We start from the raw sequence: 24439 nt of genomic DNA, 5'->3' as shown, positions 1-24439 counted from the left end.
ACAAAAATGCCTACACTATATATAATTTAAAAACTTCGGTTTTCAATAGTTTTGTACAGTTTTTCGTCAATAATTGAATATTATATATTTTTTCGTAACGGTCGGATATATATTATATAATTGAAACTTAAAATCCTTTTCGTTTAGATAAAGAAATATAATTAATAGAAGGTAGAAATTAGGTATAAGAAATTTTATAATGTAAAATGTACATTTGAATATGTGTATTTGAATAATATATATAAAATGTACATATGGAATTTTTTTTAGAATGTACATTTTGTACGTAAAATTGTTACACAAAGTTATTAAAAATTTTTAAGAAACTAATTTTATATTGCACTGACAAATATAGAAAATAAACATCAAAAAACGTAAATGTCGACAAAACGTAAGTATATATAATCTTATTAGATTATAACAAAAAATAAACTCTCTCTTTTTTTTAACTATAACTATTTCTATTTAACTCTGAATACGATATCAAATCATTGATGAATAAGATTTCATCAGAATGCTAAAGATCAGAATTTTTATCGTCACTGTTGTCTTTTGAATTCACTGGTTTGTTGATCTTCGCTCTGAAACACAAAATTAAAAATATTGCATATTTTTGAAAAATATATTGTACATACATATATTATATATTTATTTAATATCATAATAATTAACTATACAAATATAAATTATATACATACATTTCTCTCTTGCATCTTAACGGGGCTTGGACCAGCCACTTCCCAATAAAATTGTCAATTTCCGTTTCCGACGTATTGATTTGCTGGCTCTGCACCACAACTACAAAAAATATACAATATATATCACATTATATACAATTAAAAATTAATTTTTAAAATGAGTATATAAATGTGTAAAATTTACCTCGAACTCTAGTTTGGTTATATTTAAATCTTTGAAACCCTTTTTCCCTCTGACTCTCGCCCAACTGAAGCCTGCCGCAATTTTGTTTGACCGGATTTCAAACAGGACATTTCGTGTAATACTTTTTACGTTGTCTCCACCAATTTGACAAAGAGCTGTACCCTGAAATAAAGTTATTTCTGAAAATATTTGTAATAAATTTAATAGTAATAGTAATAATAATAATTAAAATGTATATATGTGGATTAATATATGGATTAATATATCTATGGAAATAGATTATATAAACTGCTCTTACAACTTTTTGGAAATATTCAGTATCTTCTAAATCACTCTCCAGTATATCCAGATCATCCAACGTTTCAATAAAGATTTTTTTTCCATCAATGACTTTCCTGTTAACAATGTGTAAACCTTCGCTGCGGTTATCATTCTTGAATCTATTAGGTACAACGTTTTCTTTTATTTCTGCGATGTCTTCTTTCATTATATAGACCTCCTGGAGTAACTTATTTAGCTTTCTAAAAACTTTTGATAATCCTTCTGAAATGTTAAATATTATAAATATTACATTATCAGAGATGGGGCTAAGTAAGAATGCAAATAGAAAGTTAACTATTTTAAAGTTGAATATTTTTGTATTGGCAAACGCGAGACGCTGGCGACGTCGAAATAATACTCGAGGTAGAGAAAAGTCATTAGAGAGAAAGACTTGTCAAACAATTTTCTATGAATATAATATACTACGTATAACGTATAAAACCCGCCGATTGCACCAACGTTATTTTTGCTTTAAGCGAGACTTGAATATGTATCTATCTTTATCTTTCTTTCTAAATAAATAAAGACACATGTATATTTAAATAACGTTGGTGCAATCGGACCTAAGTGATAAATGAAAACTTACTATTGGTATTATAATCTGCATCTTTGTTTTTAAAAGGTCTTAACGGGAGTTGTTCCTTTTCTGAAATTATACAGAAACAAAACTGTATAAAGTTACATATACAACATACATACATATATATATGCATTATAAATATTATTCTTTAAATGTATAGATACAAATAATTATATAAACTTACTGTTTGTAGTAGAATTGGTACATTCTATATTTTGTTCTACTGCAAGCTTATTCAATAATACTGTGGATTCTTTTTGTGAAACATTTTTATGTTCTTTTATTTTGGATGAAATAATGTTTCCAACTCTATCATCAGTTTCATTAATTAAATATGTTAAAATATTGTACGTACCTTCAATGAATACTTTAGACCAAATAATATAATACGCAGCAATATACACGCACGTGTGTGAATGTTCTTCGTTCTTCATACACAAAATATATATATATATATATATATATATATATATATATATATATTGGAAGAGGCACTTTAAGGCGATTGTCTAACTTTTAACAACGATTTCGCTATCGTTATATATGTCGTTGCGCATATATATTTTCATATGTCGAAATACATGCGCGACGATGTAACGATAACGATGATAATTATTGTTAAACGTTAGAGAATCGGTCTACTGACCTCTCGTATCTTGTATAATACGTAAATGGAAAGTGTACGTGCGCCCATTTTAATCCGATAATAAATATCTCTAGATTTTGTGATTGAATAATATTTACAACACAAATAATAGATCCATCTTTTAATACACAACAATTATTTTTGTCCTCTTTACAATTTATATAATATAAATGGGTTTTAAGAATTTTGTACTGATTAAGATTATTTTGCATAATTAAGTTATTCGGCAGAGGGCCTGCACAATGTTTGTTTTTCAAAATAGTATTTGATTGATTATCTAATTTTGAATGGAATTGATATTCGCATGCATACATTTCCCCAAAACGTCGCGCAACTTGTTGCAAAGGCCTGTCTGATTTTCTTAAAATATTTTTTAACATTTGCAAATAATTTTCAAACCAAAAAGCGTTAAATTTATCTAATGCTCCGAATTTCTGAACATCTCTACTAAGATGCAATAAATTATGTATGTTGTGGGTTACGAATTGATCTCCGTATATAATTTGAAATGACTTTACAAAATGTGTCAAAAGTTTTTCAGCGTATAAAATATTATTTTGGTTTTCAATTAATTTTGGATTAATAAGAATTGATATAGCTACATGTAAAGTTAAAAAATTGATATAGATGTCTTACCGTATAAATTCATTTAGCACTACGGGTCCTGTATACAATAAAAATTGGCGGAACTCTGTAGCTTTCCAATACATAACATTGTTAAGACTTCTTGGTTTTCTTACAAATTCTATAGGAGTTCGTTCTCTAATTTTTATTAATAATTTTGAAATTTTTTGTATTTGAGTAGAATTTAAACGTATCGAAAGAGATCCTTTTATCCATAAAATCAATAATTTTTTAACGACTCCCAAGCAAATAAGATGCATATAATCTAACGGTACATTTGTCACTAAACCTAAATTAGGAACTATTGTTAATATTGTTTCCCCCTTATGATAATCTACATCCGTTTGCTCAAGAAAATCTGTATCAGTTTGAAGATGACTTGGAACATTTTCAACAAAACAAACTTTACTATTTTTATGCGTGCCTTGAATGTAACATTTTGAACAACTGCCATATCCGATATGACCTTTGGTGGACAATAAAAACGATTTTGCTGGAGCATCACAAACAATTGCATAAAGTGAAACTTGTATAGGCAATTTATTATTTATATTAATTAATTCATGAATCAATTCTTTCACGAAATCATTTGCACTGGTTGGTTTGCTATTTCCATAATAGCAACCTACCATGTAAACATTCTTTAACTTAATATCGGATACTAAAATAGGCCAAAACAAAACTTTAGAGGACTTAGCTAAAGGTAAACCGTCTATGTTTAAAATTAAATCGATATTGGATGGGAGTGCTAATTTATCATAGTCAATTATTAATTTTTCAATAAAATTACGTAAACCGCAATGCCAATATAATCCGCCTGCTAATTTAATTATATTATTTTCACGCGGTGTTCTTAAAAAAGTTCTGGCATCTTTAGGCAAAAATGATAATATTGGAATATGTTTTTTTAAAATTTGTAAGAGGTCACTAATTGCATTCAAACAAATTCTGTATTTTATTGCCCACCACTTTAAATCTGACATGAATTCAGAACTCTGTATCCCATCGTTACTTACCAGTGAGTCGTGACATTCATATCTGTTACCTGCAGCATTGATGTTGTCTTCATCGAACTAGTCACATCCATAATCTTCGTCATCAGATAATGGGTCATCATCTGAACTACAATTTTCCGTATCGCTATCAGAGTTCACATTATCATCAGATTCATTATTAGCCAGATCAGATTTAGATGGAGGATTATCACCTGAAAAAAAATCTAATTAATTATCATGACAAAACTGATTATGTACTTTTTATTATCAAATTTATTTATAATTTCATCAATTACTATTGGATTGAGAAGATGATGAGCTAGCAGCTTGCAAGTTATCGGTAGAAGAATGATGCGAATAGCCGTAACTCCTTCAAGATCTTCACAAAATTGAATATCATCATCATCATCATCATTTACATATCGGAATCTGTCCAAATCATCCTGTGTTTCAGTAGCAACTAAATATCTACGATGACGTTTTGAGTACGACGAATATTTTATTTTGTTACCAGACATGCTGTGAAAAAATATATATTTTAAGAAAAGAATTAACTTATTTAACCTTCATAAGAGATTCCCATTATATATATTTTATATATATTGTTGTGTCTCCGCTTGGGAAAGGGGTTCAATAATTAATCTGCCACGTATTCACTATATTTACAATCGGTTTATTTCCTGTCCTTCGTATAACTCAGCCGTGTGTGTGTTCCTTACGCTATGCCGGAGAGGAAGAGACTGAATCCGCCGATACGCGTGTATATATATATCGCACATTGTCACCTCCGCCATACCAACTTGCTTTCCTGTCCTAAACGCGATGTCATGCTTACGCGCCTATTTTGAAAGGCATGTAACTATGCAACATATTGTATCAAGAGACACGGTAGTGTCTCGCCACCAGTTAAGGGCGTAGCCGAGACACCGTGTATCTTAACGCGAGTCGGACATTTGAGTCTTTATAATATTTCGAATTCTCAATAACGGCTGAAGCAATCGAGTTTATACTAGACTTAATCGATAGATTGAGTTTGAATTATATTATAAAAGTGTCTTTATTTCTGCTCTACGTGATTTGTAAGCAGAGATATATAATTGCAAAGTCGAAATATGAAAAATTTCTTTTAAGAAACGTCCCCGTCATCATCATTATTATTATCATCATCGACCACGCAAACATAGTAGTATCGTGCTACACGTATTCACACGTATACAACACATGCGCACACATATATCACACGTACACAACACATGAATAGATGCATGTATTGGAAATGTCCATCTCGCACGTTTTACAACAGACGGCGATAGTTGCCCTCCGCTATATTGACAGCGTGCGGGGTTAGATATTTTCAATTTTCAATTTCAATTTTTACATTCAATTTTAATGTTATTATTTGCAAATTTATTGTCATAATAATTTATGTGCAAGTTTACAGTCTGTGATACAAAATCAGATATTTTGCTATTATTTCAATAATATTTCAATTATATAAATTATAAATGCCTATGTATGAGTGTGCATATATTTTTAATAATTTTCTTAATTAGCTTCTATATTTTTTTCAGTTGTACATCAAGCAGGTAGCATTATCAGCTCACTTGTGAGCATGGGTTGGGCAATGGCTAGTTATCATCGCAGCATTTGATTAGCTTAACAAGATAAATCTAATATCAGTGCTATAGGAACTATTTTACAATTTTTCTGGCATTTTCTTATTGCAGGTACATATATATCCAATAATTAATATACAAAATTAAATATTATTCATCACACACTTTGTATCAAAATAATATATTTTTTAAATTTATTTAATCATTTTTATCATTGTGATTGTAGTGGCAAGGATCTTATTGCTCAGTGTCATTGCAAGCATCTGGCCTGTATATACCATAATATATTGCGTAATACATTGGCTAAGTATGACAATATAGATTTTGATAGATTCCCATGGAATATTGGAATTTTGTCGGACTTACAGTCATCCACCACATATGCAGCCTACAATTAAAGAACGCATTTATTCCATATGATTTGCTTCCGTTATTGGAATATTTAAAATAAAAATTTTATTAATAAATTTCGATGAAATAATTTATAAGAGGTTGAAGAAACTATGAAACAAATTCAGTCTCATAAAAGGGTAGTTGGAACAATAGTGGTGAATGCAGAAGGTATTACATGAGATCATTGACATGATTTACTTGTAGTTGTAAACAAAAATTTATAAAATTATATCTGTTTTAGGTATTCCTATAAAGTCAACATTAGATAATACGACAACAGTTCAATACGCAGGTTTGATAAGTCAATTGTCAGATAAAGCTCGTTCTGTCGTACGTGACTTGAATCCAACAAATGATTTAACTTTCTTGCGCATACGTAGCAAAAAACATAAAATTATGATGGCACCAGATAAAGAATTCATATTAATAGTAGTACAAAATCCAGTTGATTGATATTTAAAAGAAACAAAAATATATTTCAAAGTTAAGATTTATTTCTTTGGTTGTTAATTTAATCTGTATGCTACATTGTGGATGTTAATATCTATTCAATTAAATAAAGAAAAATAAAAGAATAAAGCTTAAAAATTATACAAAATGCAGTATTTAATTACTAATTTAACAAATTATGAACTTTTAGAGTTTTTAAATAGTGCTTTCTTCTTTGGTAACAATATTATATTTTTAAGTTTGATAATTATGAAAATATGTATATATAGTAATTCATGGCATGTTTATTTTTGTATTTAATACAATTATAAATGTACATTTCTCATCAATAAAATATCACAGTATCTTTTTTATAATTTAATTTTAATATTGAGATTGTTTTTATTCAGTGGAAAAAAAAATGTGTAGTTGGTCCCTATTAATTATACATACATATAAGAATGTCGCACAAATAATTCTATGCAGTCTTTTTAAGACAATATAAAAATACTTATAAATATAATCAATTAAAATACATATAATCAAAATTGTATGTATTAAAATTCAATAGCATATAAAAAAGATTTTTTGAAATTATATATATATAATAAAAATCCAACATTTTATATATATATATATATATATATATATAAATATAAATATATATTTATTTATTGTATATCATAAATATATATTTATTTATTTAAATATAAATTTAACATATATAAGATAGGCAATAAGAGCCAAATCGCGGATGACAGTGCGTTATTCTAAACGAAACTAAATTTTTTCGTTAGAATTAAATACCTGTGCACAAGGCACCAAATTTTTACTTGGACACGGCCAAGATATAAAATTGGAATAATCTCTACAAGAGATTTTTAATTCCATGTATCCCCTATTCCCCCTAAAGAAATAAAGTGCGAGAGAAAAATATAGATCCGAAAGTCGCAGAATCGGGAATCGAACCCGAGATCTTTCGCTTGCCGGGCGACTGCTCTTCCAACTGAGCTATTCAGATCCTTTCGATTCTATACTTTTCTCTGTTATATATATTAATGTTGGTAAATAAACGCCTTTAAGCCAGCGTGTATAAATTAAGAGTTTAACTAGGCTCTGTAATATATAAATATAAATTTAACATATATAAGATAGGCAATAAGAGCCAAATCGCGGATGACAGTGCGTTATTCTAAACGAAACTAAATTTTTTCGTTAGAATTAAATACCTGTGCACAAGGCACCAAATTTTTACTTGGACACGGCCAAGATATAAAATTGGAATAATCTCTACAAGAGATTTTTAATTCCATGTATCCCCTATTCCCCCTAAAGAAATAAAGTGCGAGAGAAAAATATAGATCCGAAAGTCGCAGAATCGGGAATCGAACCCGAGACCTTTCGCTTGCCGGGCGACTGCTCTTCCAACTGAGCTATTCAGATCCTTTCGATTCTATACTTTTCTCTGTTATATATATTAATGTTGGTAAATAAACGCCTTTAAGCCAGCGTGTATAAATTAAGAGTTTAACTAGGCTCTGTAATATATAAATATAAATTTAACATATATAAGATAGGCAATAAGAGCCAAATCGCGGATGACAGTGCGTTATTCTAAACGAAACTAAATTTTTTCGTTAGAATTAAATACCTGTGCACAAGGCACCAAATTTTTACTTGGACACGGCCAAGATATAAAATTGGAATAATCTCTACAAGAGATTTTTAATTCCATGTATCCCCTATTCCCCCTAAAGAAATAAAGTGCGAGAGAAAAATATAGATCCGAAAGTCGCAGAATCGGGAATCGAACCCGAGACCTTTCGCTTGCCGGGCGACTGCTCTTCCAACTGAGCTATTCAGATCCTTTCGATTCTATACTTTTCTCTGTTATATATATTAATGTTGGTAAATAAACGCCTTTAAGCCAGCGTGTATAAATTAAGAGTTTAACTAGGCTCTGTAATATATAAATATAAATTTAACATATATAAGATAGGCAATAAGAGCCAAATCGCGGATGACAGTGCGTTATTCTAAACGAAGCTAAATTTTTTCGTTAGAATTAAATACCTGTGCACAAGGCACCAAATTTTTACTTGGACACGGCCAAGATATAAAATTGGAATAATCTCTACAAGAGATTTTTAATTCCATGTGTCCCCTATTCCCCCTAAAGAAATAAAGTGCGAGAGAAAAATATAGATCCGAAAGTCGCAGAATCGGGAATCGAACCCGAGACCTTTCGCTTGCCGGGCGACTGCTCTTCCAACTGAGCTATTCAGATCCTTTCGATTCTATACTTTTCTCTGTTATATATATTAATGTTGGTAAATAAACGCCTTTAAGCCAGCGTGTATAAATTAAGAGTTTAACTAGGCTCTGTAATATATAAATATAAATTTAACATATATAAGATAGGCAATAAGAGCCAAATCGCGGATGACAGTGCGTTATTCTAAACGAAACTAAATTTTTTCGTTAGAATTAAATACCTGTGCACAAGGCACCAAATTTTTACTTGGACACGGCCAAGATATAAAATTGGAATAATCTCTACAAGAGATTTTTAATTCCATGTATCCCCTATTCCCCCTAAAGAAATAAAGTGCGAGAGAAAAATATAGATCCGAAAGTCGCAGAATCTGGAATCGAACCCGAGACCTTTCGCTTGCCGGGCGACTGCTCTTCCAACTGAGCTATTCAGATCCTTTCGATTCTATACTTTTCTCTGTTATATATATTAATGTTGGTAAATAAACGCCTTTAAGCCAGCGTGTATAAATTAAGAGTTTAACTAGGCTCTGTAATATATAAATATAAATTTAACATATATAAGATAGGCAATAAGAGCCAAATCGCGGATGACAGTGCGTTATTCTAAACGAAACTAAATTTTTTCGTTAGAATTAAATACCTGTGCACAAAGCACCAAATTTTTACTTGGACACGGCCAAGATATAAAATTGGAATAATCTCTACAAGAGATTTTTAATTCCATGTATCCCCTATTCCCCCTAAAGAAATAAAGTGCGAGAGAAAAATATAGATCCGAAAGTCGCAGAATCGGGAATCGAACCCGAGACCTTTCGCTTGCCGGGCGACTGCTCTTCCAACTGAGCTATTCAGATCCTTTCGATTCTATACTTTTCTCTGTTATATATATTAATGTTGGTAAATAAACGCCTTTAAGCCAGCGTGTATAAATTAAGAGTTTAACTAGGCTCTGTAATATATAAATATAAATTTAACATATATAAGATAGGCAATAAGAGCCAAATCGCGGATGACAGTGCGTTATTCTAAACGAAACTAAATTTTTTCGTTAGAATTAAATACCTGTGCACAAGGCATCAAATTTTTACTTGGACACGGCCAAGATATAAAATTGGAATAATCTCTACAAGAGATTTTTAATTCCATGTATCCCCTATTCCCCCTAAAGAAATAAAGTGCGAGAGAAAAATATAGATCCGAAAGTCGCAGAATCGGGAATCGAACCCGAGACCTTTCGCTTGCCGGGCGACTGCTCTTCCAACTGAGCTATTCAGATCCTTTCGATTCTATACTTTTCTCTGTTATATATATTAATGTTGGTAAATAAACGCCTTTAAGCCAGCGTGTATAAATTAAGAGTTTAACTAGGCTCTGTAATATATAAATATAAATTTAACATATATAAGATAGGCAATAAGAGCCAAATCGCGGATGACAGTGCGTTATTCTAAACGAAACTAAATTTTTTCGTTAGAATTAAATACCTGTGCACAAGGCACCAAATTTTTACTTGGACACGGCCAAGATATAAAATTGGAATAATCTCTACAAGAGATTTTTAATTCCATGTATCCCCTATTCCCCCTAAAGAAATAAAGTGCGAGAGAAAAATATAGATCCGAAAGTCGCAGAATCGGGAATCGAACCCGAGACCTTTCGCTTGCCGGGCGACTGCTCTTCCAACTGAGCTATTCAGATCCTTTCGATTCTATACTTTTCTCTGTTATATATATTAATGTTGGTAAATAAACGCCTTTAAGCCAGCGTGTATAAATTAAGAGTTTAACTAGGCTCTGTAATATATAAATATAAATTTAACATATATAAGATAGGCAATAAGAGCCAAATCGCGGATGACAGTGCGTTATTCTAAACGAAACTAAATTTTTTCGTTAGAATTAAATACCTGTGCACAAGGCACCAAATTTTTACTTGGACACGGCCAAGATATAAAATTGGAATAATCTCTACAAGAGATTTTTAATTCCATGTATCCCCTATTCCCCCTAAAGAAATAAAGTGCGAGAGTTCGATTCCCGATTCTGCGACTTTCGGATCTATATTTTTCTCTCGCACTTTATTTCTTTAGGGGGAATAGGAGATACATGGAATTAAAAATCTCTTGTAGAGATTATTCCAATTTTATATCTTGGCCGTGTCCAAGTAAAAATTTGGTGCCTTGTGCACAGGTATTTAATTCTAACGAAAAAATTTAGTTTCGTTTAGAATAACGCACTGTCATCCGCGATTTGGCTCTTATTGCCTATCTTATATATGTTAAATTTATATTTATATATTACAGAGCCTAGTTAAACTCTTAATTTATACACGCTGGCTTAAAGGCGTTTATTTACCAACATTAATATATATAACAGAGAAAAGTATAGAATCGAAAGGATCTGAATAGCTCAGTTGGAAGAGCAGTCGCCCGGCAAGCGAAAGGTCTCGGGTTCGATTCCCGATTCTGCGACTTTCGGATCTATATTTTTCTCTCGCACTTTATTTCTTTAGGGGGAATAGGGGATACATGGAATTAAAAATCTCTTGTAGAGATTATTCCAATTTTATATCTTGGCCGTGTCCAAGTAAAAATTTGGTGCCTTGTGCACAGGTATTTAATTCTAACGAAAAAATTTAGTTTCGTTTAGAATAACGCACTGTCATCCGCGATTTGGCTCTTATTGCCTATCTTATATATGTTAAATTTATATTTATATATTACAGAGCCTAGTTAAACTCTTAATTTATACACGCTGGCTTAAAGGCGTTTATTTACCAACATTAATATATATAACAGAGAAAAGTATAGAATCGAAAGGATCTGAATAGCTCAGTTGGAAGAGCAGTCGCCCGGCAAGCGAAAGGTCTCGGGTTCGATTCCCGATTCTGCGACTTTCGGATCTATATTTTTCTCTCGCACTTTATTTCTTTAGGGGGAATAGGGGATACATGGAATAAAAAATCTCTTGTAGAGATTATTCCAATTTTATATCTTGGCCGTGTCCAAGTAAAAATTTGGTGCCTTGTGCACAGGTATTTAATTCTAACGAAAAAATTTAGTTTCGTTTAGAATAACGCACTGTCATCCGCGATTTGGCTCTTATTGCCTATCTTATATATGTTAAATTTATATTTATATATTACAGAGCCTAGTTAAACTCTTAATTTATTTATTTATATTTACCTATCTTTTTTTTATATATATGGTAGAAATACAATGTGAGTTATTTTATTTTGCAAAATTTTTGAAAGTTAAACTATACAATGAAATTATTTCATATAATACCGAGATTCTTTTCATAATAAAGATTAAGAGAGAGTTAGATTTTATCATAAGATTTATAAAAGTCATAAGATAAGGTTAATTGCATATTGTATAATTTATCTCTCATTTTTTAAAGTAAATAAATATCAAAGTTACATTGCTTGAACTGGTGCGTTTGAAGTATGTTGTCTTTTTGAGGGATGCAAGACAATATAGTACAAAAGCATTGCTGTAATTCCCAAGAAAAAGGAAATGATACAAATAATAAAGATTATATTAAAGTACTAAGCCTCTTTAACTGCAGGAGGACAAGCATATTGCCATAATAAATTTGCTGCAATATTTTCAAAAAAGCAGATAACATAGAAAGATAGATGTTTTCAAAATGTTTTGCTATCTACAGCATTGAGATATATAAAAATGTGCACTATGCCAATAACGGAAGCAAATAATATGGAATAAATGCGTTCTTTAATTGTAGGCTGCATATGTGGTGGATGACTGCAAGTCCGACAAAATTCCAATATTCCATGGGAATCTATCAAAATCCATATTGTCATACTTAGCCAATGTATTACACAATATATTATGGTATATACAGGCCAGATGCTTGCAATGACACTGAGCAATAAAATCCTTGCCACTACAATCACAATGATAAAAATGATTAAATAAATTTAAAATAAATTTTTAAAAATATATTATTTTGATACAAATTGTGTAATGAATAATATTTAATTTTGTATATTAATTATTGGATATATATGTACCTAAAATAAGAAAATGCCAGAAAAATTGAATTTGCTTATTTATTTAAAGATGCTTATCATATACAAAAATGAATGATATAATCTCTAAAAACTCACCTTTAAAAAAAGGTAAAAAAAGGCGACCAGTTAAGGGCACACCATTAACAAAAATTATCCATTGCAAACCCATGTACAATAGAATTGTATGAAAAATTATCGATTATAAACCAATGTACAATCGTAACAAAAGTAATGAAATAAAAAAAAAATTGCGCCAAGTGAAAGTAGAAACTTGTACCAGTGGAAAATTAAAGTTGCAGACATATATAGAGTCGTATAATGAATCAATAAAAATTTAAATTTGCAAATGTAAAATTGTACCATAAAAAAACTTATCTTTTAAAAAAAAAGATAAACAAGATGCCAAGTCCATGCGCCATGTGAAAAAGTGTTAAACAAAAAAGTATTTTTAAGTAAAAAAATCTATCAATTGACAAAAATTTATGTTCTAAAATTAATATCTCTACAAAAAGTAATGTCCAATTATTGCGCGAATAAATAAACATTTTTATAAAAAATTAAAATTTAAAAACTTATGCAAATTTAAAATTAATATAAAATAAAAAGAAATAAAAAAATTTTAGTTAAAAAAACTGGGCGCGCTGCAATGAGTTTAAAAATAACAATTTAATTTTAATATCATTAGAATATTATTTAGCAGCGCGCCCAGTTTTTTTAACTAAAATTTTTTTATTTCTTTTTATTTTATATTAATTTTAAATTTGCATAAGTTTTTAAATTTTAATTTTTTATGAAAATGTTTATTTATTCGCGCAATAATTGGACATTACTTTTTGTAAAGATATTAATTTTAGAACATAAATTTTTGTCAATTGATAGATTTTTTTACTTAAAAATACTTTTTTGTTTAACACTTTTTCACATGGCGCATGGACTTGGCATCTTGTTTATCTTTTTTTTTAAAAGATAAGTTTTTTTATGGTACAATTTTACATTTGCAAATTTAAATTTTTATTGATTCATTATACGACTCTATATATGTCTGCAACTTTAATTTTCCACTGGTACAAGTTTCTACTTTCACTTGGCGCAATTTTTTTTTTATTTCATTACTTTTGTTACGATTGTACATTGGTTTATAATCGATAATTTTTCATACAATTCTATTGTACATGGGTTTGCAATGGATAATTTTTGTTAATGGTGTGCCCTTAACTGATCGCCATTTTTTACCTTTTTTTAAAGGTGAGTTTTTATATTTTATACATGTCTTTTTTAGAAAGGATACATACTATATATATACTTACTAAAAAGTTTTATCTTAGAATTAAATAAGAAAATGAATCAGTTATACTGACGCAGGTTATGTAGTTGCTGGTAATAATATCCGCTCCGAAATTCAGAGTATTCCACTACTATCACAGAGCTCGCAATACACACTATAATTCTAACTATCCCGACAACGATGAAAATTTAAATAGTCACAAACTTACAAGAAATTCACCCACCGTCACTATCTTTTGCATCTAACTCTTGCAATATGATCTGATTTCCCGTGAATTTGTGACCCAATGTGGCGTATATTTTCATGTGAAATGAAGATCTAATTTGTGTCAAATGCACAACCGATACCAAACTGATATCATTTTAATATATAACAAACGACATAATTTGTTACCTTTTGGATACATGTCAGATACGTTTTATACAAAGCTTATAATTCATCATTCCGTGAAAGCAAATTGAAACTAAATCTGCTTTCATCATTTCGTTCAAATACGTATCTAATATATATGTCAATTGAGACTAAAACTATGTTACGTTTCTATAATGTAACTTATATTTGGACGTGCTGTATGGGATACATTATTATATGTGTATGGTCCATCATTTAAAGCTTTACTAATCATATCACTCTTTAATTTGCGAATTTTACGTTGTGTCGAAGAATTCATATCAAAGGTTTTTTTATTATTACCACATTGCATAACCTCAAAAGTTATTTTTACGTAAAAAGTACGTATAAAATGGTATAATTTTACCCTTCGATTTTTCTTGGTATTTTCTTGGTATCTTGGAAATGATGTAAACACTGTTAAATATTCAAATCACACACAAAGACACAAAGTGAATGCGAAGAAGCTGGCGAGAAAGCTTTTTCTTTTTCTTTCAAGGTGGGAAAGCTAAACAGACACACATCAGGCACTTTCTGTAATTGCGCGCGTAATGGTGCGCATACGCGCATGCGTACTCATCTAGAGTTCATAATGTGATCGGCTTTAATACCGTTCACTAAAAAGCGGCACGGTAAGCCAATTAACGTTTCAATGTTTTTCAACAAAATTTATATAAAATTTTTTAATTTGTCTTAAAATAATTTTGAAAAAGTATGCTGGATCCTTAATGGCTCACATGTGCAAAAGATGTCCATAAGACGTCTAGAGGATGTTTAACATCCTGTGGATGTCCTCTGAACGTCTTTTAAACATTTGTGCTCTTAGATATAACCTAAATTATAATTCTTCAAATAGCATATATAATACCTCAATTACGTATTTTGAATTAATTTAGGATGCATAGTGGACGTTCCAAGAATTACGAAAAGTTTTCTATTGACATTCTTAAGATTCTTAAATTAAATATTTCTTATAAAAATCAGATAAGAAATATGTGTCGGCTCTCAATATTAATAATAATAATAATATATGAATTTTAAATCGGCCGATAGAGCCCAAGCGCGAAAAATTAATTCTTTGGAACTGTATCTCTTGGTTTGAGATTACTAAGTTCCATATATAAATTAATCTCGAACTTACATATGGAGAAAAATATAGGTTTGAAAAGTCGCTGAAGCGGAAATCGAACTCGCGTCTTTCACTTTCCGGGCAACTGCTCTTACCAAATAGCTCTTACCAAAGATAATCACATGCAATGATTATTCTTCATGTTATATAGGGTAAACCAAACGTTACAAGGGACATGTCACAACTGTCCGGGACCGATTTGATTCTCCTTGAAATATATTGTTAAATACACAAATCTAAAAGACACGTATTTTTTTATACGTACGCAATTTGAATTTTAAGGGGTGAAACATCCTTTTAAAGAAAAACGGTATTTTTCTTTAAGATCGAATATCTACTAAATTATGAGATAAAAAGAAAAAACGTAAAACAAATTTTAATGGCTTGAAGAGTACTTTAAAATTATATGAACAAAAATTTTTTATTTTTATTATTTTTTTTAAAACCCCATTACTTAATTTTTTTTCAAAATTAAAAATTTTGATTTACCTAATTTAAAGCTTATTTTTTTCCAAATTCAATCATGTGTAATAAAGTTATTTCACGAAATATCATTTTCAAAAATTAATTATAAACGCTCCCGTATATACGCTCATCCGTGTTAGGTTCGTAAGTAATTACCGTTGAACAATAAGATATATAAAAAATGTTTTTGTATAATTCTTATTTATGTTTTCTATGTATTTATAATTGCGTATTGTATACATTTAGATTTAAAAAAAAATATATTTGCATTTTATATTATTTACTCATTATACACATTACAATAATGATATTCGACAAAAAAATGTTTCAAGCATAATGACATCTTGCACCAAGAACATCTTACTACAGCTATATTATTACAATCTTCGATATCACATTTTGTTAAAGTTTCGCCTAAACTAAAGTGTACTAGATTTTTGAATTCGTCTGGTCTTTCATTCGTTTTTATTTTGGTGTGACCACCAATTCTTTGGACAAAAGTTTTATATTTGTTAATAAATGCTTCTCCTTCATTTTTAAATTTTTCTTCCATCCAAAGAATTTAATTAGTTGTTTTCAAAGGTAAGCACTTTGGTATTCGATCTGTAGAAGCAATTGGTAATACTCCTGACGTAATATCGTCAAAACGTTGTTGAATATTTGCAAAGTGAACATCAATTGCTGCAATCATTCTCTTTAACGTCTGACCGTTTTCTGAAATCAATAAATATATAATAAAAAATAATTAAGATTAATCAAAATTAATATTATAAAAAATAATTAAATATAAATAAAAAATAAATAAATAAATAAATATAATAAATATATAATAAATGTATAATAAATAACATTTTATAATAAAATTATAAATAAAACATTATTTGTTCAGCCGGCGCGCGGAAAATCGCCCTTTTCGCACATAATGGGATTTTAGAAAGAGCTCCCTTTCCACGCATCGGTTACACAAAATATTGTAGCCAACACGTGCAGGTCATAAATCGGCCGGTCGTGCGGATTGTTACACTCGGCTTCGCCTCATGCACCAAATTTCCGAACTCTTGGCCGATTTACGATTCCCCGCACTTGTTAGCTAATATACTATTGTATTGCTAATATCCTATAATATTAATTTTTTATTATTATATATAAATAGTATAAAAAATATCATTAAAATTATATTATTATAATAGTATTAAATAAGAGAATATTAATATAATAATAAATAAGAAAATAATATTAAAAACAGTTCCACACAAAATAAATATTTTTTGTCAATAAAATAATATTGCATTTGCATGTTTGTTAATTATTCTTTAATTTTACAATTATTAAATTAATACTTAAAAGATTAATTGTTAATCTAGATAAATACTTTATTCGTCTCCTTGGAGATTGAATCCGCTTTTTTGAGGAGGGTACCCAAACCTCTTACATCTACAAAATTAACAAAATTAACATAATTAATAAAAATAACAAAAATTTCTATCAAATATGCAGAATTTACACAGCCGTACCTTCCGCACATAACCCATAAATACGCCCTCGCATTGAGCTTGCTACACACATACGCTTAAACTTTACATTTACTTACAACTAACTTACTACCTCTATTAACCTATTGACAGAGAGAGAGAGAGAGAGAGAGAGAGAGAGAGAGAGAGAGAGAGAGAGAGAGAGAGAGAGAGAAAGCGCTATTCCCTAATTAAAATCGCCTCGGCTCCCGATTCCTTCATTCGTTCTCTTCACTTCACATCCATTCATCCACTTTTCTTTCCTCTATACATCCCCGTTCACCTCTCTCCCTTCCTCCCTCTCCCTCCTTATCTCCCTCTTCCTTTCCAACTCCCTCATCCACCCCTCCCCTTCTCCTTCTTGCCGCAGAATTTCGCTCATCCTCTCCCACCAAATCCTTCCTTCCTCCTTTTCCATGCATCCTTCCAACACATGTTCCCATGTCTCTCCTCTCCCACATATCCTACACTTTTTCTTTTCTTTCTCTTCTCAGTACCTTACTTCTTTCATCTTATTATTTAGCCTAAATCTCATTACCCTTTTCCATCTACCCTCTCCCCACCCCTTCTTTATGTAATTCGGCACCCCTTCCTCCTTTATTTCCTTATACCATCTGTTATACCTCGACTCCCTTATACTCTCCTATTCATTCCCTCTTCTGCCTTTCTTTGTCCCTTTCCTCCTATCACATATATTTCCTCCCCTCTTCTCTTTCTTTTCTCCATCTCCTTTATCTCCATCCCCCTATCCTCAAAGACCTTTTTCCTCTCCTCCCAATTCGATAACTTCCTCCCCTCTCTTATTCTTCTTTCCATTTCCTCTAAGCATTTTCTTGATAAAGCTCCTCCTCTACTTTCCTCTAATTTTCTTTCAAAACTCACTGCCCTTCTTCCTACTCTTACTCTGAATTTCTCCTTCCCCATCTCTTTCACCAAGTATCCCGGCGTGCACCAATTCAATCCCATCGTCCATCTAATCCATCTCTCTTGCATCGCTTCCACTTCCCTTCTTTCTTTCCAATCTCATATCTCTGATCCATATTCCATCACTGTCCCTATCAACCTTTTGCACAGCCATATCCTCTTTTCCCAATCTTCTGCCCTTTTCCAAATCTCCTTTTCCCTATTTCCCAAACCTGCCTTATCACTACCTCTGTCTTTCTAACCCTATCTTTCACATGTATTTCTTGCCTTCCATTCCTTTTTATCTTGTATCCTAAGTACGTAAATTCATTTACCTCTTCTATCTCTTTCCCTTTTCATCTCCATTTAACCTTTTTCAGCCTTCTTCCCTTCCTAAATCTCATGACTTTCGTTTTGTTTCACGTTTACCTTCAGCTTCTTCTTTTCTAAATAATTCTCCAACTTTTAGATCATGTGTTTCATTCCTTCCTCATTTTCCGCTAACAACACCATATCATCCGCATACGCCAAGCAGTACACCTTCTCTTCCCCTAGCCTCACTCGTCCCCAGCCTTCCTTCTTCAACACTTCCTCCATATCTGCCATTAAAGTATTAAACAGGTAGGGGCTCATCGGGTATCCTTATCTTACTCCTCTCGCTGTCCAGAAACACTCTCCTACCTTCTCACCTTACTCTACTCTTCGTCTCTCTATTTATCTCCTCCATCCTTTTTCTAATTCCTTCTCTTATACCCCTCTCCCTCAGCGTATCCATTAACTACCTCCCTATCCATCAAATCAAAAGCCGTCTTCAAATGCACAAACGTCGCCACCACCATATCCCCCTTCCTTTCCAACTGTCCATTAACCAGATAGTTTAATACGTATACATTATTCATCACCCTCATTCTTTTTCTGAAACCCGTCTGGCTTTGTAGTATTATCTTTTTCTCTTCCAATTCTTCCTTCAACCTCACCGTCAGCACTCCTACATATACCTTATACAGCGTATACATTAGCGTTATCCCCCTATAATCTTCTACCTTATTCCCTTTCCCTTTTTTCCCTAACGGCACTATTATTCCCTCCTTCCAATTTTCCGACCATCCTTTCATATTTTGTTGCAAAACTTCCACATCCATTCTTCCACCTTCTCTCCTCCAAACTTCCATACCTCTCCCGGTAATCCATCCAGCCCCACCACTTTTCCTTTCTTCATTCTTCTCACTATATTTAGCACTTCTGTCCTTCCCATCTCCTGATCCTCATCCTTTCCTCTTCCTCCTCCTCTCCTCTTTACTACTCTCCTTTCCACTCCTCCCAGTAGTTTCATAAAATATTCCTTCCACTCATCTTCACCTATTTTTTCGTTTATTCTCTTCCATTTCTTCCTTTCCCTATTTACTATTCTCCACATCTCTCTCTCTGTCTTCGTCTCTGCAGCCTCTTTTATCAGTTTCGTTACCTCTTCCATCTTTTTTCTTTTACATAGTACTTTGTATTCCGTTCTCTACTTTCTGTACCCTTCTCTTCCCCCCCCTCCTCCTCTCCATTTTCTTAGTTTTCTTCTCACCTCCTTTCTTTTATCCTCACATTCTTCATTCCACCATCTTCTTCTCTTCCTCCCTCCCCTTTCCTTTTTCCCTTTCCTTATCTCTTTCTCAGTTTGTCCTACCCATATCTCTAATTCCTCATCTACCCTTCTATCCCCTTCTATCCAATCTGCTTTCTCTTTTATTTCCCCCCCTCCCCTTCCGTCCATTTTTCTTTTTTCCTCTCCACAGCTATGTGAACCTGGCACCCGACTTAAAGTAAATGGATATTTCAGGTACGCATTCACAACGAATACATTTTTTGTTCTGGTAAATATATTTTTCATTTATAGAATGTTGTAAAGCGCGCATATTTTCTTTATAAAACGGCTTGACATTAATATCTAGAATATTAAAGTTGTCATTTTGTACGTATTGGCAATTATGACAAGTTACATTTCTGCTTAAAGAGAATTCGTCCTTTAATAAATGTTTTGCAACTAAATTACAGATATTATAGCAGCAATTCCATGTGCGGGAGTGATAAACTTATTTAATATAAGTGCTCTTTCTTTATATACTTTAATGGAAGGTCCACATGTCGACAATTTTTTAATAAACGCGAACATGTCACTTTGAGCTTCTTCTACATAACAATGGAAATTTGACCAATCATAATAACGGACTAGTAACGTCTGAGCTATTGCATCAAAAGAGCATGTATTAGTAAGCATAGTGGGATTTTTTCCGAGAAGGACCGGTCCTAACCCAATAAACACTGTTCTGTAACTTTTACAGACCATTTACAAAACAGTTGTTCGCGGTTCTGGTAACCGTTATGTCAACTATTAAGTAACATTTAGATGGAAATGTCAGCAACATTATGCCTGTATATGATATGTAATAGATACATAAAATTTAAACGTAATAGATACATAAAATTGGATATAAAATTACGTAACTATTACAGAATCTATATTAAATATTATTAGTAACATTTACATAACATTTACAGAACATTTACAGAACATTTACATAACATTTACAGATAAGATATTCTCTGTTCAGGTAACCGATATGTCAACTATTAAGTAACGTTTAGATGGAATTGTCAGCAACATTATGCCTGATATGATATGTAATAAATACATAAAATTTAAACCTAACAGATACATAAAATTTTATAAAATTACGTAACTAATACAGAATCTCTCTATAATAACCATTATGTAATTTTTTTTTATAAAAGATAGCACATATTTGTTTTAGAAATGTTTCATAATAAGCAGCTCTCGGAAACGTTTTTACTGATTATTTATTCGAAAAATATTAAGGAAAGCGTTTTAGAGTTTAAGATAATGTTATATTAAAAAATTTTTATTTTATTCGTGTTTTTTTCACAGAAAGTAAATAATATAATGAAGATATTTTCACTCAGTCTCGTCGGATATTTATTTATCTGATTTCTGAGGAATCAGATAAATAAATACTTCAATATCTGAATTGAATTTTCTTATGTTGAGATCATGTCACAAAGAATAATCTCATTATTCTTTGTGACATGATCCCAACATAAGAAAATTCAATTCTATATTAACACAGATGTTACCGTCAATTTCATCAACTTTAAACTTTCCTGACTAAAATTTGAATGCAAGATAGATAAAGAATCGTACACCGCGTAGCGGTAAAAGAAGAAACTAACAATTATTACACAACTATGACGTATCGTTTATGTCAATAACGTAATGAATCTATAATTCTTACATAAAATTGTTATGTAATTTTGGCGTTACTTTGTTATGTAATATTTATGTTTTTGGTTAATGTAAATGTGTATACTCTAAAAGTTTCGTAAATACTACGTAATTTTAATGACATAATTGTAACGTTATGTTAAATACGTAACATTTATGTATTTTGGTTAATGTAAATGTGTACACTTTAAAAGTTTCGTAAATGCTACGTAATTTTTATAACATAATTGTAATGTTATGTTAAATATGTAACATTTATGTATTTTGCTTAATATAAATGTGTATAATCTAAAAGTTTCGTAAATGCTATATAATTCTAATAACTATAATTGTAACATTATGTTAAATACATAACATTAACATTATTTTGTTGACATCAATGTATACATTCTGTAAAAACTTTATTATAACCGTTATATATAGTTATAATAACGAAATTGCGATATCTTTTTTTATTTAATGTGACATCGCAATTTCGTTATTATAATTATATAATGGTTATAATAAGGTTTTTACAGAATATATACATTGATATCAACAAAATAATATTAATGTTACATATTTAACATAACGTTACAATTATGTCATTAGAGTTATATAGCATTAATAAAATTTTTTAAATATACACATTTACATTTTCCAATATACGTGAATGTTACGTATTTAACATAACGTTACAATTATGTCATTAAAATTACGTAGTATATTCAAAAATTTTAGAATATGTGCATTTACATTTATCAAAATACATAAATATTACGTATTTAATATAACATTACAATTATGTCATTAAAATTACGTAGTATTTACGAAAATTTTAGAGTATGCACATTTACATTTATCAAACTACATAAATATTACGTATTTAACATAACGTTACTATTACGTAATTAGAGTTATGTTGTATTTATGAAACTTTTAGAGTATACACATTTACATTCACCAAAATACATAAATGTTACGTATTTAACATAACGTTACTATTATATCATTAAAATTACGTAGCATTTACGAAAATTTTAGAGTATGCACATTTACATTCACAAAGAAACATAAATGTTACGTATTTAACATAACGTTACAATTATGTCATTAAAATTATGTAGTATTTACGAAACTTTTAGAGAATGCACATTTACATTCACCAAATTTCATAAATGTTACATAACAAAGTAACGTTAAAATTATATAACAATTCTATATAACAATTATAGATTCATTACGTTATTGACATAAACGATACGTCACAGTTTCGTTATGATGATCTGTAATATATACATATAAAACATTATGTAATTATTACGTAAATAATCCCTGCGTGTTTACTGGGAAAGTGCTACCATTTTTTAATAAAGGTACTGATGTTGTAAATTTTGGTTTTAAATGAATATTCTCAATGTTTAGACACGCAGTTAAATACTTTCCACGCTTCTTTGGACTATTATTTTTACCTTTCCAGTTTTCCATTTTATTAAGATAGTTAAAATTTAAGTTAGCACTAGTGTCTTCTATATTACTGTCTGAGTTAATAGGATTAATATCAATAGGCGCGATAGAATTATCAGATACGCTAATATCGTTCTCACAATCAGTGGTAATTTTAAAATCTTTAGAGCTATCTGTAAGATCATTTATGTCATCGGAAATGTCATTATTATGTGTAGTCTTGTTAGTAATACAGAAAGACTGAACATTAGATTTATTTAGATTAATATTATCATCGGAATTATCTAAGTTATTATGTGCGGCATGCAAATTACCAGCTTGTAAAATTTTTACCGTGCCTGCAAGCGATCTGATATGTGTAATCAAAAATTTGTCAACACGCATGCACTTAGCATCTTTAAAAACAAGTTTTTTTTAAATCCTTAAAACATTCTTCGCTGCAAGCGGAAGATGCTACGCTGGTCGATATTATTGCTGTCCATAAAGGGAAGTGTTTAGTCATTTTTAATAAATTAGTGCCAAATTGAGGACACCAGTATGGATTCGGTTTTTCGCCAGTATCACTTGGTTTACTTTCAATTTGTATAGATTGCAAAAAACTTGTTATTTTCATATCGTATTTATCATCTAAATCATCTATCAAATTTTCATTTATAAAGTCTGTATCATCAGTAGTATCATTAGTATCATATATTTCATCGTTTTTTATTAATTGAATTAATCGTTATTGTGCAGTAAGGCATCTAATTTGTTCGTCCGTAATTTCCTCTTCAGTATCTGATGCGCTTACAATTAAAATGTCACCATAAATCTGACGAAATTGATTGATACATGTGCATTTTGTCAGAAGACCAAAACAGCGTACGTAGAAATCTTTAACACGCTTATGTTTTCCATCATAGCACTTCCATTCACATACAATTTTCATTAGATGCGCGATATCAATACGTATTATGCATTTTGGTTTTTGCATGTTGTCCGAAGTTTCGAAAAATGTCATGCATCGTTCAACGTAAAAATTCAAATTTACTTCATTAAATGCAAGACTAATTGCATTTATTAATGTTAAAGAGTAATCAACAACAATCTCTGAAGGACAAGGAACAGGTGTACGCAACCATTCACGTAACCAAAAAGACAACATATTAGTATCATGTCTTTCGGAGACCATTTGACACACTGGTAATGTTTTTTCATTCAAAATAGCAACCATTTGATATATA

The 24439-nt window shown here is 30.6% G+C and overlaps 2 protein-coding genes across 6 annotated transcripts; one reads left to right on the top strand and one right to left on the bottom strand.

The window, feature by feature from the left end:
• Window positions 1-209: 209 nt before the first annotated feature.
• LOC114941333 (uncharacterized) lies at window positions 210-4798 on the bottom strand. Of its 5 annotated transcripts, none has more exons than XM_085480981.1 (9): window positions 4715-4798; window positions 4345-4567; window positions 3066-4272; window positions 1968-2092; window positions 1790-1849; window positions 1181-1425; window positions 883-1044; window positions 699-798; window positions 210-581 (listed from the first exon to the last, which is right to left on the bottom strand). In XM_085480981.1, exons 3-8 carry the CDS (start codon window positions 4034-4036, stop codon window positions 715-717), a joined length of 1647 nt encoding a protein of 548 aa, XP_085337107.1. In that variant the 5' UTR covers window positions 4037-4272; window positions 4345-4567; window positions 4715-4798; the 3' UTR covers window positions 210-581; window positions 699-714. The 5 variants fall into 5 exon arrangements, with proteins under 5 accessions (XP_085337107.1, XP_085337111.1, XP_029172122.2 ...); XM_085480985.1 differs by having other exon boundaries at window positions 1968-2060; window positions 2139-4260; XM_029316289.2 differs by having other exon boundaries at window positions 3066-4260.
• A 171-nt stretch (window positions 4799-4969) lies between these two features.
• LOC146723851 (dynein light chain roadblock-type 2-like) lies at window positions 4970-6655 on the top strand. The gene is made up of 4 exons (XM_085480986.1): window positions 4970-5391; window positions 5620-5775; window positions 5891-6225; window positions 6299-6655. Exons 3-4 carry the CDS (start codon window positions 6168-6170, stop codon window positions 6508-6510), a joined length of 270 nt encoding a protein of 89 aa, XP_085337112.1. The 5' UTR covers window positions 4970-5391; window positions 5620-5775; window positions 5891-6167; the 3' UTR covers window positions 6511-6655.
• The last annotated feature ends 17784 nt before the right edge of the window (window positions 6656-24439 follow it).

The sequence above is a fragment of the Nylanderia fulva genome, unplaced genomic scaffold (assembly GCF_048542155.1).
Source record: "Nylanderia fulva isolate GAGA-0341 unplaced genomic scaffold, ASM4854215v1 Scaffold164, whole genome shotgun sequence".
Classification (NCBI taxonomy): Eukaryota; Metazoa; Arthropoda; class Insecta; order Hymenoptera; family Formicidae; genus Nylanderia; species Nylanderia fulva.
The sequence above is the reverse complement of the archived record's forward strand: the minus strand, read 5'-3'. Positions and strand labels throughout refer to the sequence as shown.